The sequence below is a fragment of the Bombyx mandarina genome, chromosome 03, assembly GCF_030267445.1.
Source record: "Bombyx mandarina strain Sakado chromosome 03, ASM3026744v2".
NCBI classification, from domain to species: Eukaryota; Metazoa; Arthropoda; class Insecta; order Lepidoptera; family Bombycidae; genus Bombyx; species Bombyx mandarina.
In genome coordinates this window covers 10,021,620-10,044,815 of record NC_143210.1, presented here as the reverse complement: position 1 = coordinate 10,044,815, position 23,196 = coordinate 10,021,620, and the positions used below count along the sequence as shown (strand labels likewise).

The following is a 23,196-nucleotide window of genomic DNA, read 5'->3' as shown; positions in this document are numbered from 1 at the left end:
TCTCAAGCACAGATCATAGAAATGATCTGTGGTCTCAAGTATAGTTACAACGGCTGCCCCACCCTTCAAACCGAAACGCGTTACTGCTTCACGGCAGAAATAGGCAGGGCGGTGGTACCTACCCGTGCGGACTCAAGAGGTCCTACCACCAGCACTCAAGAGGTCCTACCACCAGGACTCAAGAGGTCCTACCACCAGGACTCAAGAGATATATATGTAGCTAGTATATATATATATATAAATATTTATATGTGTCTGTAGATAATAACTTGTGACGACCGAACAGCTCGTTCTGGTTTTACAGTGCTAATTTACCCCCATTAAGACAAATCAAGTTGAGTGGCCGCCAATCACAAATAATTGGATGTTCCGGGCGAGGCGAAAAACGGTTGTTACGTTCTTTACATGGGAGCACGAAAATTAAAATGTCATAAGCGAGTAACTGAATAAATTTAACTCAAAAACATTTTTTGGGCATATAATAATAACTAGTGGTCCCCCCTGCCCCCAGTGTAGTCGAGTAACTGAATAAATTAAACTCAAAAATATTTTTGGGCATATAATAATAACTAGTGGTCCCCCTCCCCCCAGTGTAGTCTTGTAACTGAATAAATTAAACTCAAAAACATTTTTGGGCATATAATAATAACTAGTGGTTCCCCCTCCCCCCAGTGTAGTCGAGTAACTGAATAAATTAAACTCAAAAATATTTTTGGGCATATAATAATAACTAGTGGTCCCCCTCCCCCAGTGTAGTCTTGTAACTGAATAAATTAAACTCAAAAACATTTTTGGGCATATAATAATAACTAGTGGTTCCCCCTCCCCCCAGTGTAGTCGAGTAACTGAATAAATTAAACTCAAAAACATTTTTGGGCATATAATAATAACTAGTGGTCCCCCCTCCCCCCAGTGTAGTCGAGTAACTGAATAAATTAAACTCAATAATATTTTTGGGCCTATAATAATAACTAGTGGTCCCCCCTCCCCCCAGTGTAGTTGAGTAACTGAATAAATTAAACTCAAAAATATTTTTGGACATATAATAATAACTAGTGGTCCCCCAGTAGTCGAAATTGGACTATAAATTATAAGTTTGTACACTATTATGATTCTATTATCAAAGACTATTATAATTCTATAATCACAGATTTCACCAAGACTACACTTTGGACAAATATTAATAAAGACAAACAATATTTAATCTATTCTCAATTTGACCACAGACTGCAATTAAATTTAAGCTAACTACTCTGTAATTGTCTGTCCCTTAATTTTTTTTTACGAGTGAAACATAACCCTCTTCTCTACTTCATGTTTTAACCAACTTTCTTGCTTCTTTAACAACTTTCTTAAAGAAACTATTATACAAATATAAAATAAAGTCTCGTAGGCAACAAAACGGGATTTCATTGTATCATCAGATACAACAATAAAAAAATCTTCTTTTGATGTTTATCCGTTTTCTCTATTTTCCTCTACGATTTGCGACTTATTATTAAACAGATTTACACTTAAAATTTAGATTTTACAAATACTAAAAAAAATATATAGTGGAAATATTGTATTCATTTTTAATGACGTTGCATTTGGTTTTCTTCAATTATGTCGTAACTGCTGTTAATTAGTGGTCCGCTACTGCGCACGTCCGTTTTGTATGAGAGAGAAACATCTATCTTATATATTTAAACGAGCAATTCTTGTATATAAATATACATATATATATATAATCTGAATCTCGGAAACGACTCCAACGATTTTCATAAAATTTAGTATACCTACAGGGGATTTCGGGGGCGATAAATCGATCTAGCTACGATTTATTTTCAGAAAATGTTGTTTTATTCGTGTTTTCAATAATCAACTTTATCGATAATCAACTTAAACCTCGTACGCCGTAGTCAATTCGAGTCTAATTTGAACATTGAAAACGTCATGAGAGAAATTGAAGCGTCACGATCAATTCAATAATGATTTCCATTTACCTCCTTCTCTATATCCATACAAAATATCTATCAAACAAATAAAATTAAAATGTTCTTTTGAAAAATGAAACCATTCCATCAGTATTTTCTTATGACGTTGTCACGTTCAACTATCGTCAGTAAACCGACTTTACAGACAACCGATATTTTGTTGTTGACAAATCCAACTCACCTCGGACATAAACATCTAAAACGGAACTAATCTGATACAATTACAGGATCGATTAATGTCTTTGAGAAGTTTAGGAAAAAACGTACCTAAGTGCTTCAGTGTTGCATAGAGTAATGACAGTGATTACTTCTAATTCACTGAAAGGCGGACGATAAAAAAATTGGCGACGCAACGCGCACCGCAATCGGATGTTACTAACCATTAATCGGAAATGCCAAGAAAAACAAATGTTCTTTTTGCGAGAACGTTTTTATCGCAGTCCGCTGTCAAGCGAAGGTCTTATAAATGTTCTGTGGCATCCAGAATTGTTGCAAAAACTGAAATATGAAATGTATTCTGTAAAAATAAATCTCGAGCAGATAAGAAGATTTCGTCACACATCGAGTAACAAAATTTCTTTTAATGATATAATATAAACATCTGGTACTGCCCCTATTTGTAATAATACTACATGCGTAATCGAAAATCATTACTATACACATTTGCTTTAAATGATCACTCTAATTTTACGGTTTCATTCTAAGCGTGTAATGAGAATATAATTCCCACCTAATTTCCTGCATACAATGCTTAAATTACTCTACTTTACACAATTGGTGCCTCTCGATATTCCAAATCGCCCTTGACCCACACTCCTCAAAATCATTATGTAATGAAACGGGAATGTTACAACAAGCTCTATATAAACACAATTAAATACAATAAAAGTACAAAACCGAAACGTTAAAGTTTGTTTAAACACGAACGCGGGAGGTCTAATGACTCGTGCGCGACAACTATTAGCCGTAATTATCCACTGTTTGTGTTGATGGAGCAAAACATAAGCAAACAGCGATTTTTATATTAATTGGAATAAATTAAGTCAACAGCTGATTATAGAGAATAGAAACTAGTGACCATTGCGAGTGAATGGCTACAAACTCTTTTTTTTGTGCAGGAGGAAATCGCCGGACTTCCGCCCTTCTCTGGGGATGGCGGGCGGGGTATGTCAGAGTCGAACTGACTAAAACCTCCTGTCGCTCAACAACCAACCAACGTCCAAACCTCGCATGAGACAGAACTCATGAAAAGGCAAAGGGGGGAAAGTGAAGCGTTTAGTGCGGAGCACATCTCTCCCATCACCCATGGCTACAAGCTAGTAGATATCGATCGCATATTTACATTTTCTAATTACTAACCAGCAATTATTAAATAATCAGCGTGGTAGTGATGGGTTCGATCCTCAAATGGGACCAAACCAAACGAGGAAAGTTGTGCTTACTCTTTGTCTGTGTGTTTAATATCTATGCATGTTTACATTATAATATATATTGTATATATGTACGTAGACACGTTTATCAATGTCTGGTTGTACTATAGGTCAAGGAATCCTACTTTAGGGCTCAAAGGCCACGATTATTATTTTTATATAAAAAATATATTTATGTACTGAAGTTTTTCGAACATGTCTGTGGATGTAGTTGAAAAAAAAAACGTTTCCAAGTGAATTTGCTCAGCAAAAGCAACCACAGATTCTGATGACGGAGTACATAAATGTGGTGTTCAAATTCCTCAAGCGTGAACAAAATACAAAGATGAAATCAATGTCAAAATTCCTATCAATATCTTGTTTTAGATCTATTAACACAATACAAGACTAACACGGCTCAAAATTGTACCAATTTCGGACGAACTCGCAGTTTACCCGATTGCTACCACATAGTTACCACACATGGACAATGACAGTAGATAACCAGTTCTCTGCGTCTGCTTACTCTAGCTTACAGATGAAAATCGCTTTAATCTCATACATTAGGGCCTTAGGTTAGTTGTTGCGGCCACGAATTGCTCGAATTAAACGTCCGTTGCACTTAACTATTTATTTATAGCCCGTTTCATTGGACCCTGTCACCGCCACTAATGGAGCTTTGCTTGATTGCCGCTTTAAGAGCGACCAGAGAATGAGCACTACTTATAATTTGTTTTAATTCTATGATAGGGTCTAATCGAGGTCTTTTTTACTACGTATATCTTGTAGATGGAGTTTTGGTTTTAAACCTTGGAAGTAAAGAAGCTTAGTCCTTTTCCGCTGTTAAGAGGCAGTTTATCCATAAACATGAGGTCATTTTACTAATTGCATACTACATATAACTAAAGTACGACTGCTGGCGCTATGTCTGCTTGATAGAAAAGATCTTCCCAATTTGTTTTTCATTTATCGTAGAGAATGTTTGTACCAATTTTTAGCTATTTAGCCTTTAGAATGAACCAAAATTGATTTAAAAAAAAAATCCAATTGAATTTTGAAGATATATTTACTTTTCTGTCGTACCACGGCGCGTCTGGTTTCGCTAGTTAGGCATTGTATCGCGAATTCGATTCTCAATCGAAGTTTGTGAAATGTATATGCTTATCTCGTATATTTTTCAGATACAAAGGAATAAATTCTAGAAAAATTTCCTGGGGTACACCTGGGGTACATAGGGCTGGTGCATAGTTGTCTCCACTTCACCCTGTCTTGCACTTGCTCCTTACTATCGCTCCAGGTCAGGCCAGCAGTCCTCATCTCGCTCTCAATCTATGAGACTTGTCATCGTCATCATCAGCTTATAGCAGTTCACTGCTGGACATAAGCCTCTCCAGTTGTTCAGCACTAAGCACGATCTTCGGCTTCTCTCCTCTAGTCCTTACCAGCCACCTGCACTGCGATTACCAATTCGCGGTCTCCACTCAAGAAGGCGCTTAGCCCAACGATTATCGTTAGTCCGGCTAATATAGCCAGCCCATTGCCACTTCAGCTTACTAATTCGCTGTGCTATGTCCACAACTTTGGCTCTCTATCGATCATAATATGAGACTCTCTCTACATATATGCTATTTCGTCTTCTCTCACAGAATCATTACAAAACCATGACGTTGTTGCTTAATTTCGAAATAAGCCCTAAATCTAAATCCGATTTCTATGTCGAATCATCGTGGGGGGCACGCGGTGACCCAGTACAGGTTGGTAAAATCAGGTTGGTTTTGACGGTGGGTCATGTAACCCTAATCTCGATAATTAACTATTTATTCTCATCATTAAAAAAAAGTTACTTGTCATCATGCCAGATAAATTAAGAAATAAACATCATAAGTAGAGTTCGAATGATAATGATTTCCGATGCAACTAATTACCATAAAACTGGAAATTACCTTACAAAATACGTAATTCGTTAATTGATCACGGATCAAAACCACGACTTAGGATTGTATAGTCGAAAAGAGAAATGAAACGATCCACCTTACGGAAATCAGTTGATTATGTTATTTAAACAGTTGCTTCTTTGTGGATACCAAATTAAAGGCTCTTCATTGATGTTTTACAAAATAACGAGATGATGACCCGTTTTTTTTTTGATAACGCCATCTCGTTGTGTCTTTAAAGCGGTTAATTGCCCTCAATTAAGAAAAATAGTATTATTATTCGCCAATAGATGTCGGGAAGAGCTGATTATTGAAAACACGAATAAAACAACATTTTCTGAAAATAAATCGTAGCTAGATCGATTTATCGCCCCCGAAATCCCCCGTTTACTAAATTTTATGAAAATCGTTAGAGCCGTTTCCGAGATACAGATTATATAATTATATATTAATATACAAGAATTGCTCGTTTAAAGGTATAAGATACAACCACAATTTGTGCGTATAAAATATACTTTTAAACAAGAAAATGTGAACGTCAGTTGAACGTTATTAGATTTCTAATGATCCGCCCAACGAGGTAGAGCGCAACGAATTCTTAATTAAAACTTCAAAGCAATAAGTATAGGGTATATTATTATTGTTATTAATGTTAGACGAACACATCTCCTCCGGTATTAAACAACAAGTCCTGTACACGAAGTGAGAATTTTAAAAAACTCGGGCGTTTTGAGAAGCGGTCACATTGCGAGTTGATCGACCACAACGAAACATTATTCTATTGACAAAAATAACTCGAACTTTTTACTGGTGGTAGGACCTCTTGTGAGTCCGCGCGGGTAGGTACCACTACCCTGCCTATTTCTGCCGTGAAGCAGTAATGCGTTTCGGTTTGAAAGGTAGGGCAGCCGTTGTATACTATACTTGAGACCTTAGAACTTATGTCTCAAGATGGGTGGCGCATTTACGTTGTAGATGTCTATGGGCTCTAGTAACCACTTAATACCAGGTGGGCTGTGAGTCCACCGATCTAAGCAATAAAATAAAAAAATAAACTTTTATATCGAATTTGAAAAAATTTACCTTTAATAATGCCTATAAGATCCTCTTATTTCATAAAATTATGAATTTTTATTATGGTACAGATAAAAAAAAATCTTTATTTTCTATGTTCTGAAAGGCGTTGAAGAAATATAGTACGAACGAGTTCGAAAGCATAAGACCGGTTTGAAATGAAAATCAAAGAGGTACCTACCACCATGGTAGGTACCTCTTTGATTATTGCTAAAATGGGTGGACGAGCTCTCAGCCCACCTGGTGTTAAGGAGGTTACTGGAGCCCATAAACAACTACAACATAAATGCGCAACCCACCTTGAGATATAAGTTCTAAGGTCTCAGTATAGTTACAACCGCTGCCCCACCCTCCAGGCCGAAACGCATTACTGCTTCACGGCAGAAATGGGCGGGGTGGTGGTATCTACCCGTGCGGAGTCACATCAGGTCCTACCACCAGTATCTGCCAACAAGACTGGGATAGTCGCCGAACGTCTTAGATCTGTAACCACAAACACTCGTAACTCTAACTTTCCCGCCGACAGCGAAACCTCATCCTTAACGAGTATAATATAAAGGATCGGTTATTATCGCCTCGCTCCTCGCTCGGTTAATGACGGTCGACTCATTAGCCTCCGTATATCTCGATCTCGTGCTCTTTATCGATGATAAAATCGGACACAGCCTCCTACGTGAAAGAGTGATCGGGGCCTTTTTAATTTCATGTAAAACATTTAAACCGAAGACTCGTAGATATTCATTAATTTATCTTTTTATTTGTAAGAATACAGCTTTTACGTTTGTTCATTTTCTTTTTCTCCACCTTATCTTACTAGGTGGGGTCGGCACAGTTAATTTTTGTCTTCCATTCTCTTCTATCAGCCGTCATCTCAACACTCACTCCTCTTTCTCTCATATCGTCATTCACACACTCCACCCATGTCTTCTTTGGTCAACCTCGTCCCCCTCTAACTTGCACTACCATTTCACACACCTAGTCACATGCATCTTCTTTCTACGCATCACATGTCCATACCACGATAACCACTTTGACGTTTATTAATTAAAGAAATTTATTTCGATACAGATCACAATTTTTTTATTTTTTCCCTACCTATGCTGATAGCCTTGAGAGGCTATTTCAGCTTCACCCTAACGTTAGTAGGTGAGCTCGCGGGGCTCAACCGGAGAGTTGCTAACACTGACCCTAGCAAGAGCAGTGCTTCGCAGAATCTACCACCGGATCGGAAACGCGACCCACTGAGAAGATCCGGCGAGAAACTCAGTGGGCTGTGTCTATGGGTTAGTTCGCTCGTCGAGCCCTTCGTCGCAAGCGACGGGTTCGACGAGGACGGTGACCGGTGCTTGTGGTGCCTAAAAGCACCGTTAATGGATCAGGAGGATCCGTAATGACGTGCTTTGGGCGACGTCGACGGTTTACCATTCGGTCTACTGGGTCGGGTATGTAATTTCCAGCGGCTACGATGAGAGGGTTCTCATGTCGTGCCGCCTTCTCAAAATGGCGCAGCGATGCCGACTGTAGATACTTACTAAAAGAGTCGAGCTCCAGGTCGTCGTGGAGATCCACATTCCTAAGGAACCAAGGCGCTCCGACGGCTATCCTGCAGAATCGTGATTGAATAATCTGAAGGGATTTCAAGTTGGTGCGGGCTGCGTGAGCGAACACTACGCTTGCATACGTCATGACGGGGCGTATACAAGTTTTGTAGAGAGTTACCTTATTGCGGAGGGACAGTTTGCTTCGACTACAAAGCATTGGATAGAGTCGTCCTAGAATAAACGCGGCGCGGTCGCGTACCGTTTTTATATGGGGACGGAATGTCATCCCTCTGTCGAGGGTGACGCCTAGATATTTGACCTTCGAGACCCACGGAATGGGCTGGCCAAAGAGAGTGATGGGACTAACGGCGGAGGTGTTTGCGCGCCTACTACGGAGTGGGATGCTCGAAGTGATGTTCGGAGGGCGACCCCTTTTGAAGAGCACCGCTGCGCTTTTCGTGGGGTTGATGTCTATTCGCCACTTCCGGAACCACTGTCCCATGGTGGCTACTGCGATCTGGAGTCGCCGATGAAGCAGCGACATCTTCCTACACGAGTAGTAGATAGCCGTGTCATCGGCGAAGAGCGCTAGATGGGTCTCCGGAGACCGGGGTATATCATTGATATACAAACTAAATAATAACGGGGAGAGCGCGGAGCCTTGCGGGACTCCGGCGGTCAGTTGACGGGGACGAGAACGAGTTCCCTCTACTCGATATCGAAACGAACGGTTCGACAAGAAGTCTCGTATGATGAGCACGAGTCTGTCTGGCACTCCCATGTTGTACAGTTTATAAATTAAACCGTTGTGCCAGACTTTGTCGAACGCCTTCGCGATGTCGAAGAAGAGGGCGCCGGTCGGGATTTGTTTACGCCTATTTAGTCCTATCAGAATGTGCTCCGTGAGGCGGTGCACTTGTTGTACGCACGAGTGTTTGGAGCGGAATCCGAACTGTTCGTCAATGAGAATTTTGTTCGCGGTAACAAAATCCCAGAGGCGTTTCCTAAGGAGCCGTTCGTAAATTTTTCCTATCGTCGAGAGGAGACTAATCGGACGGTAACTAGAAGTTTCGTTTGTCGGTTTGCCCGGCTTATGTATACCGATAACGTCCGCTTCTTTCCACACCGCGGGAAAGATGCAGTGCGTCATAGCGGCATTTAAAATTGTAGCCAACATTGCTATCAGTTGGACTGGCAAAAATTTTAGCGCGCGGTTGTGGATGCCGTCGGAGCCGGGTGCCTTCCTAGGTTGGAGGTTGTGGATCGCGTCTCTAACTTCGTCAGTGGTAATGGGGGGTAACGCGTCCGAGGGCGGCAGGGAAGCTCTGCGCTCGACCTCCCTGTCGACTAACTCGGTGTGTTCGGGGTCCGCGTGTTGAGTGCTGGTGGTGCACTGCTCTTGCAGTGCATCGGCCAGCAGCTCAGCCTTGTCATCGTCATCGAATGCCGGTGGTTGGCCTGAAGGGCGTATGAGGGGAGGCATAGTAGCGGTAGTTTCGGATTTGAGAGTCCTAGCTAGTCGCCAGTATGCTTGGTGGGAGGGCGCGAGTTGTTCTAGATAACTATGCCAATTATCGTTACGCGCGTCGCTTAAGCGGGAGTGGACTTCGCGTTGTAGACGACGCATCCGAATCCGGTTTGAATGCGTGGGAAGACGATCGTAGGCCCGGATTGCCGCGTTCCTAACTCTTAAGAGATTCCTAAGATCGGGGGACAGTCTGATGCGGTGGAAGCTGTCCTCCACATCGACTTCTTTTGAAGATCTAATGATCGCGGAAGAGATGTGATCGGTAATGATGTTTATGGATTCGACGGTGTCCTCGGGGGATGGATTCGAATCCGGGCCGCAAGGGAGGATTGGCGGAGCGGCGTCGGCTAGGCACGTGCCCAGCTTATTCCAATCCACCATGGTCCTCGTAACAGTGACTGGGTTGTGAGGGCGACCGAGCTGCATAACGACAGGTCGGTGGTCTGAGTCGAGCTCTGACATTGCTTCGATGGAACGCAAGCGCAGAGTTACGTTCCTAAGCAATGCCAGGTCTATAGTGCTCGGACGGAGCGCGATGTTATACGGATAACATGTTGGAGTTGGGGGACCGACTATTTCAAAGATGAGGTCGTCTATAAACGCGTCGAGACGCCTACCGTTGACGTTTGTACGATGGCAGTTCCACCTAGTGTGGTGGCAATTTAGATCGCCTGCCAGGATGACAGAGTCTCCCATGCCGAACAGTGACTCGATGTCACTGCTCAGAAGGGGCTTGTCCGGGGGGAGATAAACGGATGCGATGACGATCGGCTGGTGTCCCGTCAGCGAGATACGGCACACTGACGCCTCGATATGTAAGAGCGAGGGAGTATCGAGAGGGACAACGTGCAGGGCCCGTCTATAGTAAATGGCAGTCCCGCCTTTGGAGGCGGTGAGTCTGTCATTCCTAACCATGACGTAGTTCGCGACTTTCGGGTCGCGACGCGAGGGCTTCAGACAGGTTTCCTGCACTAATAGAATATCTACAAGATTATCGCGGAGGAATTCAAAAATTTGATCGCGTTGCCGCGCGAGTCCGTTAGCATTATAGAATGCTAACGTAAGGGAATACGGTTTTTCTCTACCTTTTTGCGCCATTGATTATCGGTAAAGATTTTATAACGTACGCGACACGGACTCGTAGACGTCCATGTGATCGAAAGCGGCCGCGAGCCGCTGTTCGGGGGTTACCGACCTACGTATCGCGTCTGCGAACGATCGCAGACGGTCGAAGTTGACTGCGGTGACGAAGTCACGCACGAGCGCGAAGTCGTTGACGGCAGAGGGTTGCGGGGGACGGAACGCGGGCGCGGGGCGAGGTGCGAGCAGGGGCTGGGGCGCGGGGCGTGTCACGAGCGGGGGCGGGGGTGCGGTTTCCGTTCCCGCCTTCGTATACGGCAGCGGTTTTTTCCACGCCGACACCGTGGGAACTGCAGCCGGCACGAAGGCGGGTTTCAGCACTGAAGGCGCCGAAGTCTTTGGGCCGACGGTTCGGGGGCTGGGTGGGTCGGACGTTTTCGCGGAGCCCTAGGACATCCACGGTAGTTCGCGGGGTGCCCTTGCTTAAGGCATAGGACACAGCTTGGAGGTTCGGTCGCGGTTTCCCTAACACGCGAGCAATCTAGTGTGGCGTGGTCGCCGAGGCACTTTACGCAGCGGGGGCGCGCGTGGCAATTACGAGCCGAGTGGCCGTAAAGCTGGCATCTGTAGCACTGCCCGGGAGTGCCACGTCTATGGGGGGCTTCAATTGAGATCCCGGATAGGCCGCAAATTGTCGTGAGACATGCGATCTTCTTTTTGGCCTCCGGGGTGGGTTCTAGCGCTACTAGAATCATGTTGTAGGGCTGTTTGCCCCGCCCACTGTGCATCCGGTGCACACTAACTAGCGGGAGGGACTGAGCGGTCAGATCCTCCTTAATGTACTCGATATCTAGCTCTTTTGGGACTCCGCGTATTACTACGCGGAGCTCGCGGTCCTCCTGAAGAGCATAGGTGTGAAAACCTATGTTCTCCTTTCGGAGGTATGAAGAGAGGGCCCTATGGTCGCCCGGCGTTGCGACCTTTATCTGAATCCCATGCGCGACGTTACGCGCATGGGTATAATTAATTTTATTTGCCTGAAGGGCCTGGGAAACGCGGTTCCACGCAGTTTTTTCCTGGAGAATCAGCGGGGGCGGGGCAGCTACTTTAGGAGCGGGCGCGGGTTTGGGACGCGGCGGTGGGGTTACACGGCGAGCGGAGTCCGACTCCGGTGTCACGACTACCTGCGGGCGGGAGGCGGTCGCGGATTTAGTCTGCTTCGTCGTGGAGCTCCGGGACTCCACGGCGCGAGTACGCTTTTTACCGCGCGTTACGGTTTGGAACCCATCCGAAGTTCCAGGCTGAGGGCTTGACGCGGATTCGAAATCCATCTCCGATTCGGTATCGGAGCCTGAACTCGAAACGATCGAGGTCGCGACGGATGAAACGCGCGATGACGTAGTCGACGCGGGCGCGGGGGTGGGGGTAGCGTTAGGCGCTTCGTGAGTCGCTACGTCGGAACGTGCGCTCGAATTTGACGCGGCGGCGGGGGGCGCGCGGCGTGCCTCCGAGGCACGTTTGAAGTACGCGGCGACGGACGCGGGGGGGAGGGATTGCCACGGGCGGCCCTAAACTCTAGGTACTCGGCCCTAATTGACGGGTACCTATCCCGGAGGAACCCGACAATATCACTAGCACAATCTTCGTCCATTTTTCGGTCTTCTTGCCCGGGGGGGGCGGCCCCGGGACTTTTGTTGAACTCGCCGAAAGGCGAGGCCCCGGATAGGATTTGTAACCCCCCTGTGCTGCAGGACAGCAAGGAGCAGGGGGGGGGAATGCCTATGCCGTGAAAACGGCAATCGGCGGGGAAAAGGAAAGGAACCCGCTCGGGCTGTATAGTGCTACAGCAGGCAGAATCGCGAGCGGGGGTCTAGTCTTGAAAAAGACTGTTGTTTTGGGAAGGGTTAGGAAATCGCTAGCCTGTGAGTGCCACAGGAAGCCTGAACGTAGCGATTGGTTTTGCCTTGAAAAAGGCAGTTGGTAAGGGTGGGTTCGCGGTTACAAAACTTTAGCGCACAAAAATGGACTCCGAGACGCAAATCGCAAGCGACCAACGGATCGGCACGTCCGCACTACCGAATTGTACGCACGATGTATTCACGGTCACTACACTGTCGAGCACAACTGTGAGTTCAGAGACGCAGCTCGCAAGCGGGCCACGGATCGGAAAGCACGTCCGCGCACGACCGAGTCGTGAGCGAGAATGCAGATCACAACTATAGTTATCACTATTTTATATATTAGGTATATCGCTTTGCTGGCCAATGTTATTTGTTGGCCTACCCAATTTATTCAAGTTTATTTCGATTGCTACGAAATTTCATTCTCTAAGCTATTTTGAAAATTTTGTAGAAATCTCTTCAGCCATCTCGTTGTCTATGGAGAACATACATACAATCTAATTACAATCTTTAAGTTAAAATCCCACAAAAGACTTAAGCTGTCATGCCAAAGAACTTACACGTAGGTTATCATTACTATTTAAGTAAGTAAGTATTGAAATACTTTTCTTTAAGTCGTCTGTGATAAATTTATTGCTATACACAGATGTATACATGAATATACATTTACTACCTATAATCAAATGGAAGATTAGGTTAAATGAACTAACATTCGCACCCTAGCGTGCACAAATATGCGTGTCAATGTATACTCATCAACACTCCTTATGGCATATTTGTGCATCAGCGTATTTTTTTACTAGATCTCAATTTCAATACAAATCTCGTTTAATATTTTTTTGCCTTCTAAAATAAGTCTACCTGTAAATCAGTTAATTGTTTGACAGCCCCTAAATTCTCCTCCCCCACGAATATTTATGAAACCAAAATAAATATACCGCTGCATATTACGCGCTCAATGGTAAACCATCTAAATTCGGTGAATTAAGGTCTATTATTGTACTTTTAATTTAAAATAGCAGCAAAACTATAATTGTTATAAATCTCATAGAGTGCGGTATTGCAACAAGTGTACGAGGGAAGAAAAGCAGCGATTAGAGATGATTTATACATTCTTTTATTTTCCACCCCCCTATTTTTGTTCGAGTGATTTTGTAACTAAAATTCCCACACTCCGCTCAGGGGAGTTTTTACATATGAAATCCCTAAAATCTTAATAAAAAAAAATTCGTCGACAAAAGCTTTAGTATTTCTAAAGTATAAATTACATAATTATGAGCACATATAAACAGATATGCTACTTAACTTAATCAATTTAATGTACTAATCTACTGGTAATGAGTATACTGTTTTTACTGACTGTTAATAAGTCTATACAGGCTCTCAACAATCTGTTACCAGAGGATCCTCAGCTACTTAGGTCATATTGCCCGCCGACACTCAGATAACTTGGACAAAGTAATTGTGACGGGCAAAGTAGAAGGAAAGAGACCCCGCGGCCGATTACCTAGCCGTTGGTGTGATCAAATAACCGCTCTAGCTGGGTTGCCAGTCGCAACCGCCATTCGAGATGCTGAGGACCGCACGAGATGGAAACAGCTCACGAGACAGGCCACGGTCAAGTTTCAGGGACACGACCTTCAGCAATGAAGAAAGCGACGAAGAAGAAAAAGAATAAGTCGTTGGTCGGTCATCCTAGGAGGAGCGCCCGAGGCTGGTTGTAGTTCTGACTCCGGGCAGAAGTCGTCGTGGCCTAAAGGATAATGGAAGGAATGTTCGAATCTCGCAGGCGGGTACCAATTTTTCTAATGAAATACGTACTTAACAAATGTTCACGATTGACTTCAACGGTGAAGGAATAACATCGTGTAATAAAAATGAAACCCGCAAAATTAAAATTTGCGTAATTACTGGTAGTAGGACTTCTTGTGAGTCCGCACGGGTAGGTACCACCACCCTGCCTATTTGTGCCGTGAAGCAGTAACGCGTTTCGATTTGAAGGGTGGGGCAGCCGTTGTAACTATACTGAGACCTTAGAACTCATATCTCAAGATGGGTGGTGGCATTTACGTTGTAAATGTCTATGGGCTCCAGTAACCACTTAACACCAGGTGGGCTGTGAGCTCGTCCACCCACATAAGCAACAAAAAAAAGGTCGTATATCAGGTGAGAGAGTGCGGACTCGTTTGATGGTTAGAGCCCTAAAATATATTTGGGCCCGCGGTCTGTTCAAAACATCAGCAAACAGTCGAATCCCACATAAACCGCTCGTCCATTATGTTTTCACTAATTAAACGAGGTTAAAACTCTATTTCCGAAAAAAAAAGGTACTCCAACCTGTAATTTTTGGCGCGAAACAGCAGAACGTTCTGTTCTTGTAGCCACAATGCTAGAAAGACGTCATCCTCATATCTCCAAGTCAGTGACAGTATTTAATGTCACAATTAAACCCCAAATTAGTCGTCTGCTTATTTAAGGTGATTAATAAATAAAAAACAAAACTTAATATATTTAAATTTTTAATAGAAATCATCACTTGTTATAGCTTATTTTGATATAGCAAGCATTCAATGAATTACAAAGAAAACTTAAGAGATTATACATATTTGTGCCTACTGAGACTTTAAAATATTTTTTTTATGACAAAAAAATTTAACATTACTATTCATATATATTATTTTAGAACAAAAAAAAAACTTTATATCGAATTTACCGGTCCGCCTGAAGTTGGAATAGCCAGCCCCTTAGGCTACCGATGATTAGGTAGGGAAAATCGAATTTATATTAAAAAAAAAAACATTATTTTATCATTCATTTATTTATTTATCATTCATTCCTTAATCGTCATATTCTGATGAATACGCTATTGCGTTATGAAATTTCATCCAAATCCGTCACTCACAAAATTTCGCATTCAAAATATTGGCATAATCGAAATGATTTAGCATGAAAATTGCGAGTCGCTTGCAAAAACAAAAGAAAACACCCAGTCGGAATTTAAATAGCTCTATTTTAAAGTCGGTAAGTTTTCCGCAACGAATAATATCTATTCAACTTATAATTTTCTACCGTAGTTTTCGACAGTGGAAACTACAAAAAATCACATATCCCCCGATGTAACAAGTGCGTTCGCAAACAATACTCCTGTCACAGGGATGGGGTCATTATCCACCCCTAAGGTAAATCATGCAATCCCACGCTCACTTGTCACGCCGTGGGGCACAATGGACCCGTTTTTTAAATGACGCAGTTTCTTCTTGACACTAGAAGTTCGTTCTTTTGGAAGCCATTTCCCTTTTGCATCTCATGGGAACTCGCCCGTATTAATCTTGTGTTGATCCTTAACTTATCAGTGCTTTACCTGTAAATTAATCAATGTAAATAAGCAAATTCTAATTCCCAATTAACTACTATTATCTCCTCGGTGTTTTAGCGGTAGTTTTTTCACATGTTAATAGCAAATCAAAAGATAAAGTAATACATGAAATGAATCGCAATATTGAAATGTTCCAGTGGTCGGTTTACGATAATTGGGCGAGCACTGGTTAAAATTGTTGGACAATTACTTGTTTTCTTTATAACACCTAAAAACGAGCTCGCAGGCCGTTATTTTTGAGTGGCTACTGGAGCCTACCTATGGACCTCAAAACAACTTGATGCATCGATTTTGCATCAAGTTGTAGAAATCTCAATTTTGCATCTAACGATCATGCAGGCTCACAATACGTGCATATAGTAAAGCGAAAAAGCGAAGGTAAGTAAAAATATAAATCAGACAAACGCGTTATTATCTGAATTAATTTCTCCGAATAATTTTCCTATCGTATCCAATTTGTAGCTATCACACATGAACACCAAAAATCTCAAATAAAATCATTAATCGCTGCAATCTTCTTTAAATTAGAAACCCTAATATCCTAATAGAAATATCGCCTAATAATCCCAAAATAGCTCTAATAGACATTTAATTATAGGTCGGACCGAGTTCCATTGACCCCTTTTACACTTGTTTACGTCTTCATCCCCTCACCACCCTGCCCTCGAGTGCGATGAGCCATCAAAATGGTATGTTTAAATCCAATACCCCATACGATTTATTATAACAAAGCAGAACGGGAACGATCGCCCGTTTGCCATCTGTCGTCGTTCCGAATCTCGAATTCCCGAAAAAAAACTAAATGTGCGAGCAACCCTGGGAACCTAGGAGCCCGGAGCATTCCCACGAACAACCCCTCAATTTTCAATAACCAAATTAGCCTTTGCGTTACCCTATTTCGGATATGAGGGAGTCGTGAATCTATTCGAGATCAATAAAAAATGTTTTACGTCTCTTTCTTTTGTCAGTGGAAATCGTATGTGCGTACCCTTCGAATGCACGTGTTCCGCGATCGTGCGTTCGAATTGCGAGCGTGTGTGTGCGAGAGCCTTCGGATCATAGCACCTGCCGGCGCGCGCGCACCCCATTGGCTGCGACGGCACTATCACCGCTACACTGATTTCTTTTAAACATAATCTTTTTTTGTGATACTCTCTTCGGACATGTCGAGAAAAAAAAACATCCTACGTGTTTGGACCGGTACGAGTCGAATATTTTGTGTGTAGGTGGTATCTTAAGTTTGATAGTTGTTTTTGTTAATAAATTCTGTAGACGGAAACTCAACGGCCGCCGCAGCAGAGTTACACCATAAAATTCTAGTGTAGTAATTTTTTATGAAATTATATTATAATATTACTATGAAAAGATAAAGCGAATTAAGGAATTTTAATGTGATTATTGTCCTCGAGTTGGTCACGTGAGAAGCGTACGCGCAGCACGCTGGGGTCACGGGCGGTGTCAGAGTCACCCCATGACTTAGTGACCCCGTGGGGACGATAACAATCGTATTGTCCGGGCCATTTCGTTAGGGGCCTAATGAATAGAAGTGTTAAGCGCAGGGGAATGTGGACGGCACGTGGATAATTTTCCCATGGAAAAACCCTTTCGTAGCGCTTGTTACGCTTACGATTGATAAAGAGATGCGTGATTAACGTGGCGTGATTGTTAATAAATATTTATTATTATTATTATTATTATATATAGTGTACTTTTATTTAAATAATGACCTAGTTTTTTCTTGGATTTTTGCAGGTCGTAGACAATATAAATGACTTTTAAGACTGTTTTAAGACTCTTCTTTACAATAAAATTGTCATTTTAAACTAAACAAATATTCTAAAAACATTTATGATAATAACAAACAGAGATCTACATTCTGAAATGCTATGGATATTAGTTCATGCGAATGCAAAAAAATACTAACTGAAACTAAAATATATACACCATATATGTATATAGTGTATGGTATGTATTGTAAACAAAACAACTGAAGATCGATACAAAAATCATACAATGACACAGAGTTGATTTAAAGTTATATCACATAAACTCTTTCACCGTGAAAATATGAGAACCTGTCACGCTATACGAAAAGCATATTAGGGTATCGGATAAGCCATGCACACACGCGCGCACACACACACGTAAGGGGAACATTTCACATACGTGGAGCTTTTATGTCGGGGGCGGCCCAGCCGGTATAAAAGACCGTCCGACAAAACCAGCCCCACATTCCCGCCTGTGATCTCACTAGCGACACACGCTCTCATCCACTATTTCATTAACATTATCAACATGTCTACGTACGCTAACAACGAATACATCATCGCGACAAACAACTCGATTAACGAGAACAGATACAACGCTGAAAAGATGAAGAACAGCGGCATTAAGGCGCTACTGCGGCCGCTTATGAAGATGATCAAGAAGACAACGAAACGGGTTCCCGCCAAGGCGATCGACACGTGCCACGAGGACGCACAGAACTCGAGCAACGAGCTATTGGAACGCAAGATCTACGAAGAGATGGAAGCGTGCCAGTCCGGCGCCGCGTTCCTCGTCTACAATCAAGATGAAACCTGTGACCTTGTGCCGGTCAACAAGGACACATTCTACGTCCCCGTGCACTTCGCACGCACCGAGGCCGGCACCTTCTTCTGGACAGCAGTGTCTAAGCCCGAAGCTGACTTCGCAACGGCGCATTGCTACACCGAGTGCCAAGCGGCAGAACAACAACATCCAGTGCTCCAAGACCGTTGGGTGCAAGCTTGAATGCAACACGCGATCAGGATCAGTGTCTTCCGTGAAACCAGTGTCCTTTGGTTTCTGCAACCGTCTGTGATGTTAGCTTTAATAATTCGCAAGTGCCATGTAGATTTAAATTTAGTATTAAGTTAAGCTCAACACTCGTGATGACTTTTCGAAAGCTTTATATGTTTATGAATAGCAAATTGTGATAAAACATTATTGTATTGTATAATTTATGTTAGGTGTAACTTAGAAACATAATCTTCCTGAATATGAGCTTTAATTGTTTTTTTTAGATGTAATAATTTATTTTAATGCTGAACTTTTAAATGTTTTTTTTTTTAAATGCGAAATAAATAAAAAATTGATGATATTTTCTATCTTTCATTGAACTTTCTAGATTCGTGTTATGACATCTTAATCAAAGATCCGACATTACATAAAATTGCAATTCATCGTATCTAAAGGCCAGTAGCGAGTGGAGAACCGCAAAGTATTGAACAGTAATAAGCGGTTCTCGACGTCCGCCATAAAATGTGAGTCTCCAGTACACAAAGTGGTCAGACGAGTTGAGCCGGCGCGAGCCAATATACGTATAAGTAAAGATAACGCTAACCATACATACCAGTGCGACAGCGCGACTTCACCTCTTCGAAAGCCGAATAAAATTCTATCGTAACGTATTATATATGATCAGCTGAGATAAGATTGACTTTTATAAATTTTACAAAAGGCTGACTTCTGATTAATTGTTAACAGTCATTCGATGGGAAACTTCAATATTTCGGGTTTTTAATCACAACGGAATTAAAAAGGAAACGTATACTCTATTCCAATTACGACGTCCCATGAGACAGACATTATTGTGTGTGTGAATTAATTGTATAATGATTTAGATTGATTGTGTATTTTTAAATGATATTTACGGCCACTAACAAAAAATGATTATTATTTCAATGTATGCGAAACGTGAAGAGTTACGTTCTAAGAAATGTCAAAAGGGACTTCGTAATTGGAATAGAGTATAGGTTATAGTTATAGTATAGTATAGTTTACTGGTGGTAGGACCTCTTGTGAGTCCGCGCGGGTAGGTACCACCTCCCTGCCTATTTCTGCCGTGAAGCAGTAATGCGTTTCGGTTTGAAGGGTGGGCCAGCCGTTGTAACTATACTTGAGACCTTAGAACTGATATCTCAAGGTGGGTGGCGCATTTACGTTGTAATTGTCTATGGGCACCAGTAACCACTTAACACCATGTAGGCTTTGAGCGCGTCCATCCATCTAAGCAATAAAAACAAAACAGAGTATAGGTACAAATTTCAGTTTTTACCTTATATGCGTTGCAATACTAAAGTCCGTTGGTCTGTCTATACATGGAGTGCTCCACGGACGCACGTGCATGGCCCGAGGCAAAACCGGCTACTGGGTTTTAATGGTCGCTTTTTAACTCTCGAACCCAGAACCATTATTTATTTTAAAGCGAAGGTTTGACTAATAACTCTTAAGGAACGATTGTATTCGGAAGTACAAACATTGATTATGATTATTACTTGATTGTATTATATTATTAAAATCGCACTTTTGGACAGTTGCCAAATTTGAATTATTAGGTGAAATATAACATACAAGACGAGTATAATTGAATAGAAAATCAGCTCAAAGAATAATTTTGTTTTGATTAAAATAATTGTAGTAGAAATGTCAAATCACTTTATATTAACTATTAATTTATAGATGTTTTGATATTACGCACGTCAATCGATAAAAAAGTCAAATAAAAACCATTTTACCTCAACGCGAACATGACAAAATATGTCACGCAAAAAACTGTACGATACAATTCGACAAAAATATCCTACGTACTCACAGTCCATTCCGATAAAATAACTAACAGGAAAAATTACTTCGCACCTCATCTTCGATTTTTTAGTTTGTGTTTCAAACGTTCGCCAAAAAAAACCTTAATTTGATGATGCATCAAAAATACTATAATTTGACTATAAATTTTGTATTGTTCTCGATCTTAGCGTCAATACATCGGTTTGTTTTGGTTTTCATTCGTATTGACTTATTATTGTTAGGTACTTACTTAATCAGCAGCCGTCCATGAGATATCAATTTGAGATTATTTACATTTGGATTTTGGTTTGTTGTTGTTAATTCCTAATATATTTATGTAGACTGATTAGCATACTGATAATCTGATTTTTGTTCCTATTATTTTCTATTATATAGGCTATTTCAGCTTCTCCTTGACGTGTAAATGAGCTTACGGGGCTCAAACCGGAGTGTTGCTAACACTGGCCCTAACGCGAGCAGTGCTTCGCAGAATCTACCACCGGATCTGAAATGCGACCTACTGAGGAGATCCGGTGAGAAACTCAGTGGGCTGTGTCTATGGGAAAAATTTACTCGTCGAGCCCTTCGTCGCAAGCGACGCATTCGGCGAGAACGGTGACCGGTGCTTGAGGTACCTAAAAGCACCGTTAATGGATCAAGAGGATCGGTAATGACGTGTTTAGGGCAATCAATCGCTCTTGGTCATCAACAACGTCAGAAGCACAGCTTTATATGCTGTATACTGCGGAGGATGTTCTCGAACCTCGTTTGCAAAACGACTTGTCATGAGGTTAAAGCCTTGTGGAAATTGTACTTATTCATTAAAAGCGCGAATAACTTATTTAAAAACACTTCACTAAGACAAGTAAAAAAAATTGATACTTGCAAAAATATTTCCGCAAAAGTATCATGCGTTTACGTAATTCTAACATCCCGAAAAGCATGCTACATGTACCAACCTGTTCAGCAGTCGAACTTTTGCAAGTTCGAACTTGCTCCCGTAACATTATTGTGTTACGAAAAGAGAAGCATTGTGCAAAGCGAAAGAATAAATAAATTGTCAAAGAATCAACGGCCGCACGTGCAAAAGCGTTAATACTTATTTATGAGCATGAATGCAATTTTTGGAACAATGCCATTTTACCATTATTTAGTCTGTTAACTAAATAGAGTCTACGCAAAGAAAATAATAAATAATATAACTTACATATTTTTATAGAACCAATAAACATTAAATATATTCTAATCAATTGAAATCATAAAATATATTTACATATTACTTGGGTACGTCTAAAATCCACAACAATTTAATCGGAGTTCTTAGTCTTAACGTAAAAGAGCAGAATTCAGACCAGTAAATTATTAAAAGCATGTATTGACAAAAAAAGAAACTAATTTCAAAATGCACGAAATACGTAAATTTAGAAAACTCTATAATTTATATTCTTACTAGCTGACCCGGCAGACTTAGTAGTGCTTCAATCGATAAATAAAAGACACATCAAGGGGACACATCAAAGTAAAAATAAAATTGTTTGTTTTTATATAATTCCGAGCTTTTTTATATTTTCTCACCTTTTAAACCTTCCCTGGACTTCCACGAATAATTCAAGACCAAAATTAGCCAAATCGGTCCAGCCGTTCTCGAGTTTTAGCGAGACTAACGAACAGCAATTCATTTTTATATACAGAGATTATGGTATGGTATATACAGGTATTTATCCCAACTCTAGACCATAGGAATCCACCTAGTGTCACCCTTCAAATTTGAACGCGTGACTTCTACGCGGTGAAAATAGGTACAGATTATGTAAATTTACAAATTTTACGGCCATTAATGCTCGTCTAAAATTTTTGTTAAAAACAATCAAGATCGCAAAACAAAATCTACAAAAACAGTTGTAAACTACTCACAAAGCCTGTTGATATATAATTGCCTATTTAACCGTTAATTAGTATCAGCGCTACGGTAAATCTAGGAATCTACAGATAGCTAATTGCCATACGGAACCAGTCGAGTGCAATAATTTCGGTCCGTCCAGAGTTGACCGCTCCGCTAGTAATTCGCGTCCCGCTAAATGCCACGGAACCTGATATGCTAATACACTAGCTATTGATTAAAAAGTTCCCGCCAACCGATACCGCTAGCCGAGGCGACTTGTCATAATTACCAGAACACAACAAGATCTATAATACCCGGTCGGAGATAGCCGAGCGATCCGGTGTAATAATACCATACGCGGCGTTCGGATCCGTGAGAAATTTCGGCAGATGTACAATTCCTTGACGCGGTACGACGAGTGAGCGCTTATCTTTTCTTTTTCTTTTTTTGTTGTGTTTCTTTTTAATAACACGAGTTTAATAATACGACGTACGGTCCGTATCGGCGACGTATCGAGGCTTGTTCGTGACTCATCGGCGCATTGTTACCTCATGCACGTGTATATCGGCCAGTCGGGTTAGAGAAAGGATTTTTTTGCAACCCTTATATTTTCAATTTCGCAACTCTTGCAAAATTTGGGTTAATTTTTTTTTTTTAGTTCGCTTCAGAATTATCCTTATTACGTACACGTGCAAATTCGAATGTAGATCTGTAACTATTGAAAATCGGAAAGCGTATTTTTTTCTTGATATAATTCTTTCGTCCTCCCATGAAGAAGGGTGGGTCGATCGAATTGAAGCTGTATAAAACGTATTATCGTCTTATAAAATTTACGACGTATGAATAATTGAAAATTGCGTCCGACAGTAACTCGATTACTTCTCAGTTACATTATAATTGTTATTGAC

General features: G+C 41.6%; 1 protein-coding gene and 1 long non-coding RNA gene across 2 annotated transcripts; one reads left to right on the top strand and one right to left on the bottom strand.

Annotated features, from left to right (window-relative positions):
- Positions 1-14,950: 14,950 nt before the first annotated feature.
- LOC149503299 (uncharacterized) lies at positions 14,951-20,941 on the bottom strand. The gene is made up of 2 exons (XR_016325733.1): positions 19,898-20,941; positions 14,951-15,804 (listed from the first exon to the last, which is right to left on the bottom strand). It is a non-coding gene; the product is annotated as an uncharacterized LOC149503299 (long non-coding RNA).
- On the top strand, positions 18,055-18,889 carry E(spl)malpha (enhancer of split malpha). The gene has a single exon (XM_028173534.2). It carries the CDS (start codon positions 18,115-18,117, stop codon positions 18,589-18,591), a length of 477 nt encoding a protein of 158 aa, XP_028029335.2. The 5' UTR covers positions 18,055-18,114; the 3' UTR covers positions 18,592-18,889.
- Positions 20,942-23,196: the final 2,255 nt, after the last annotated feature.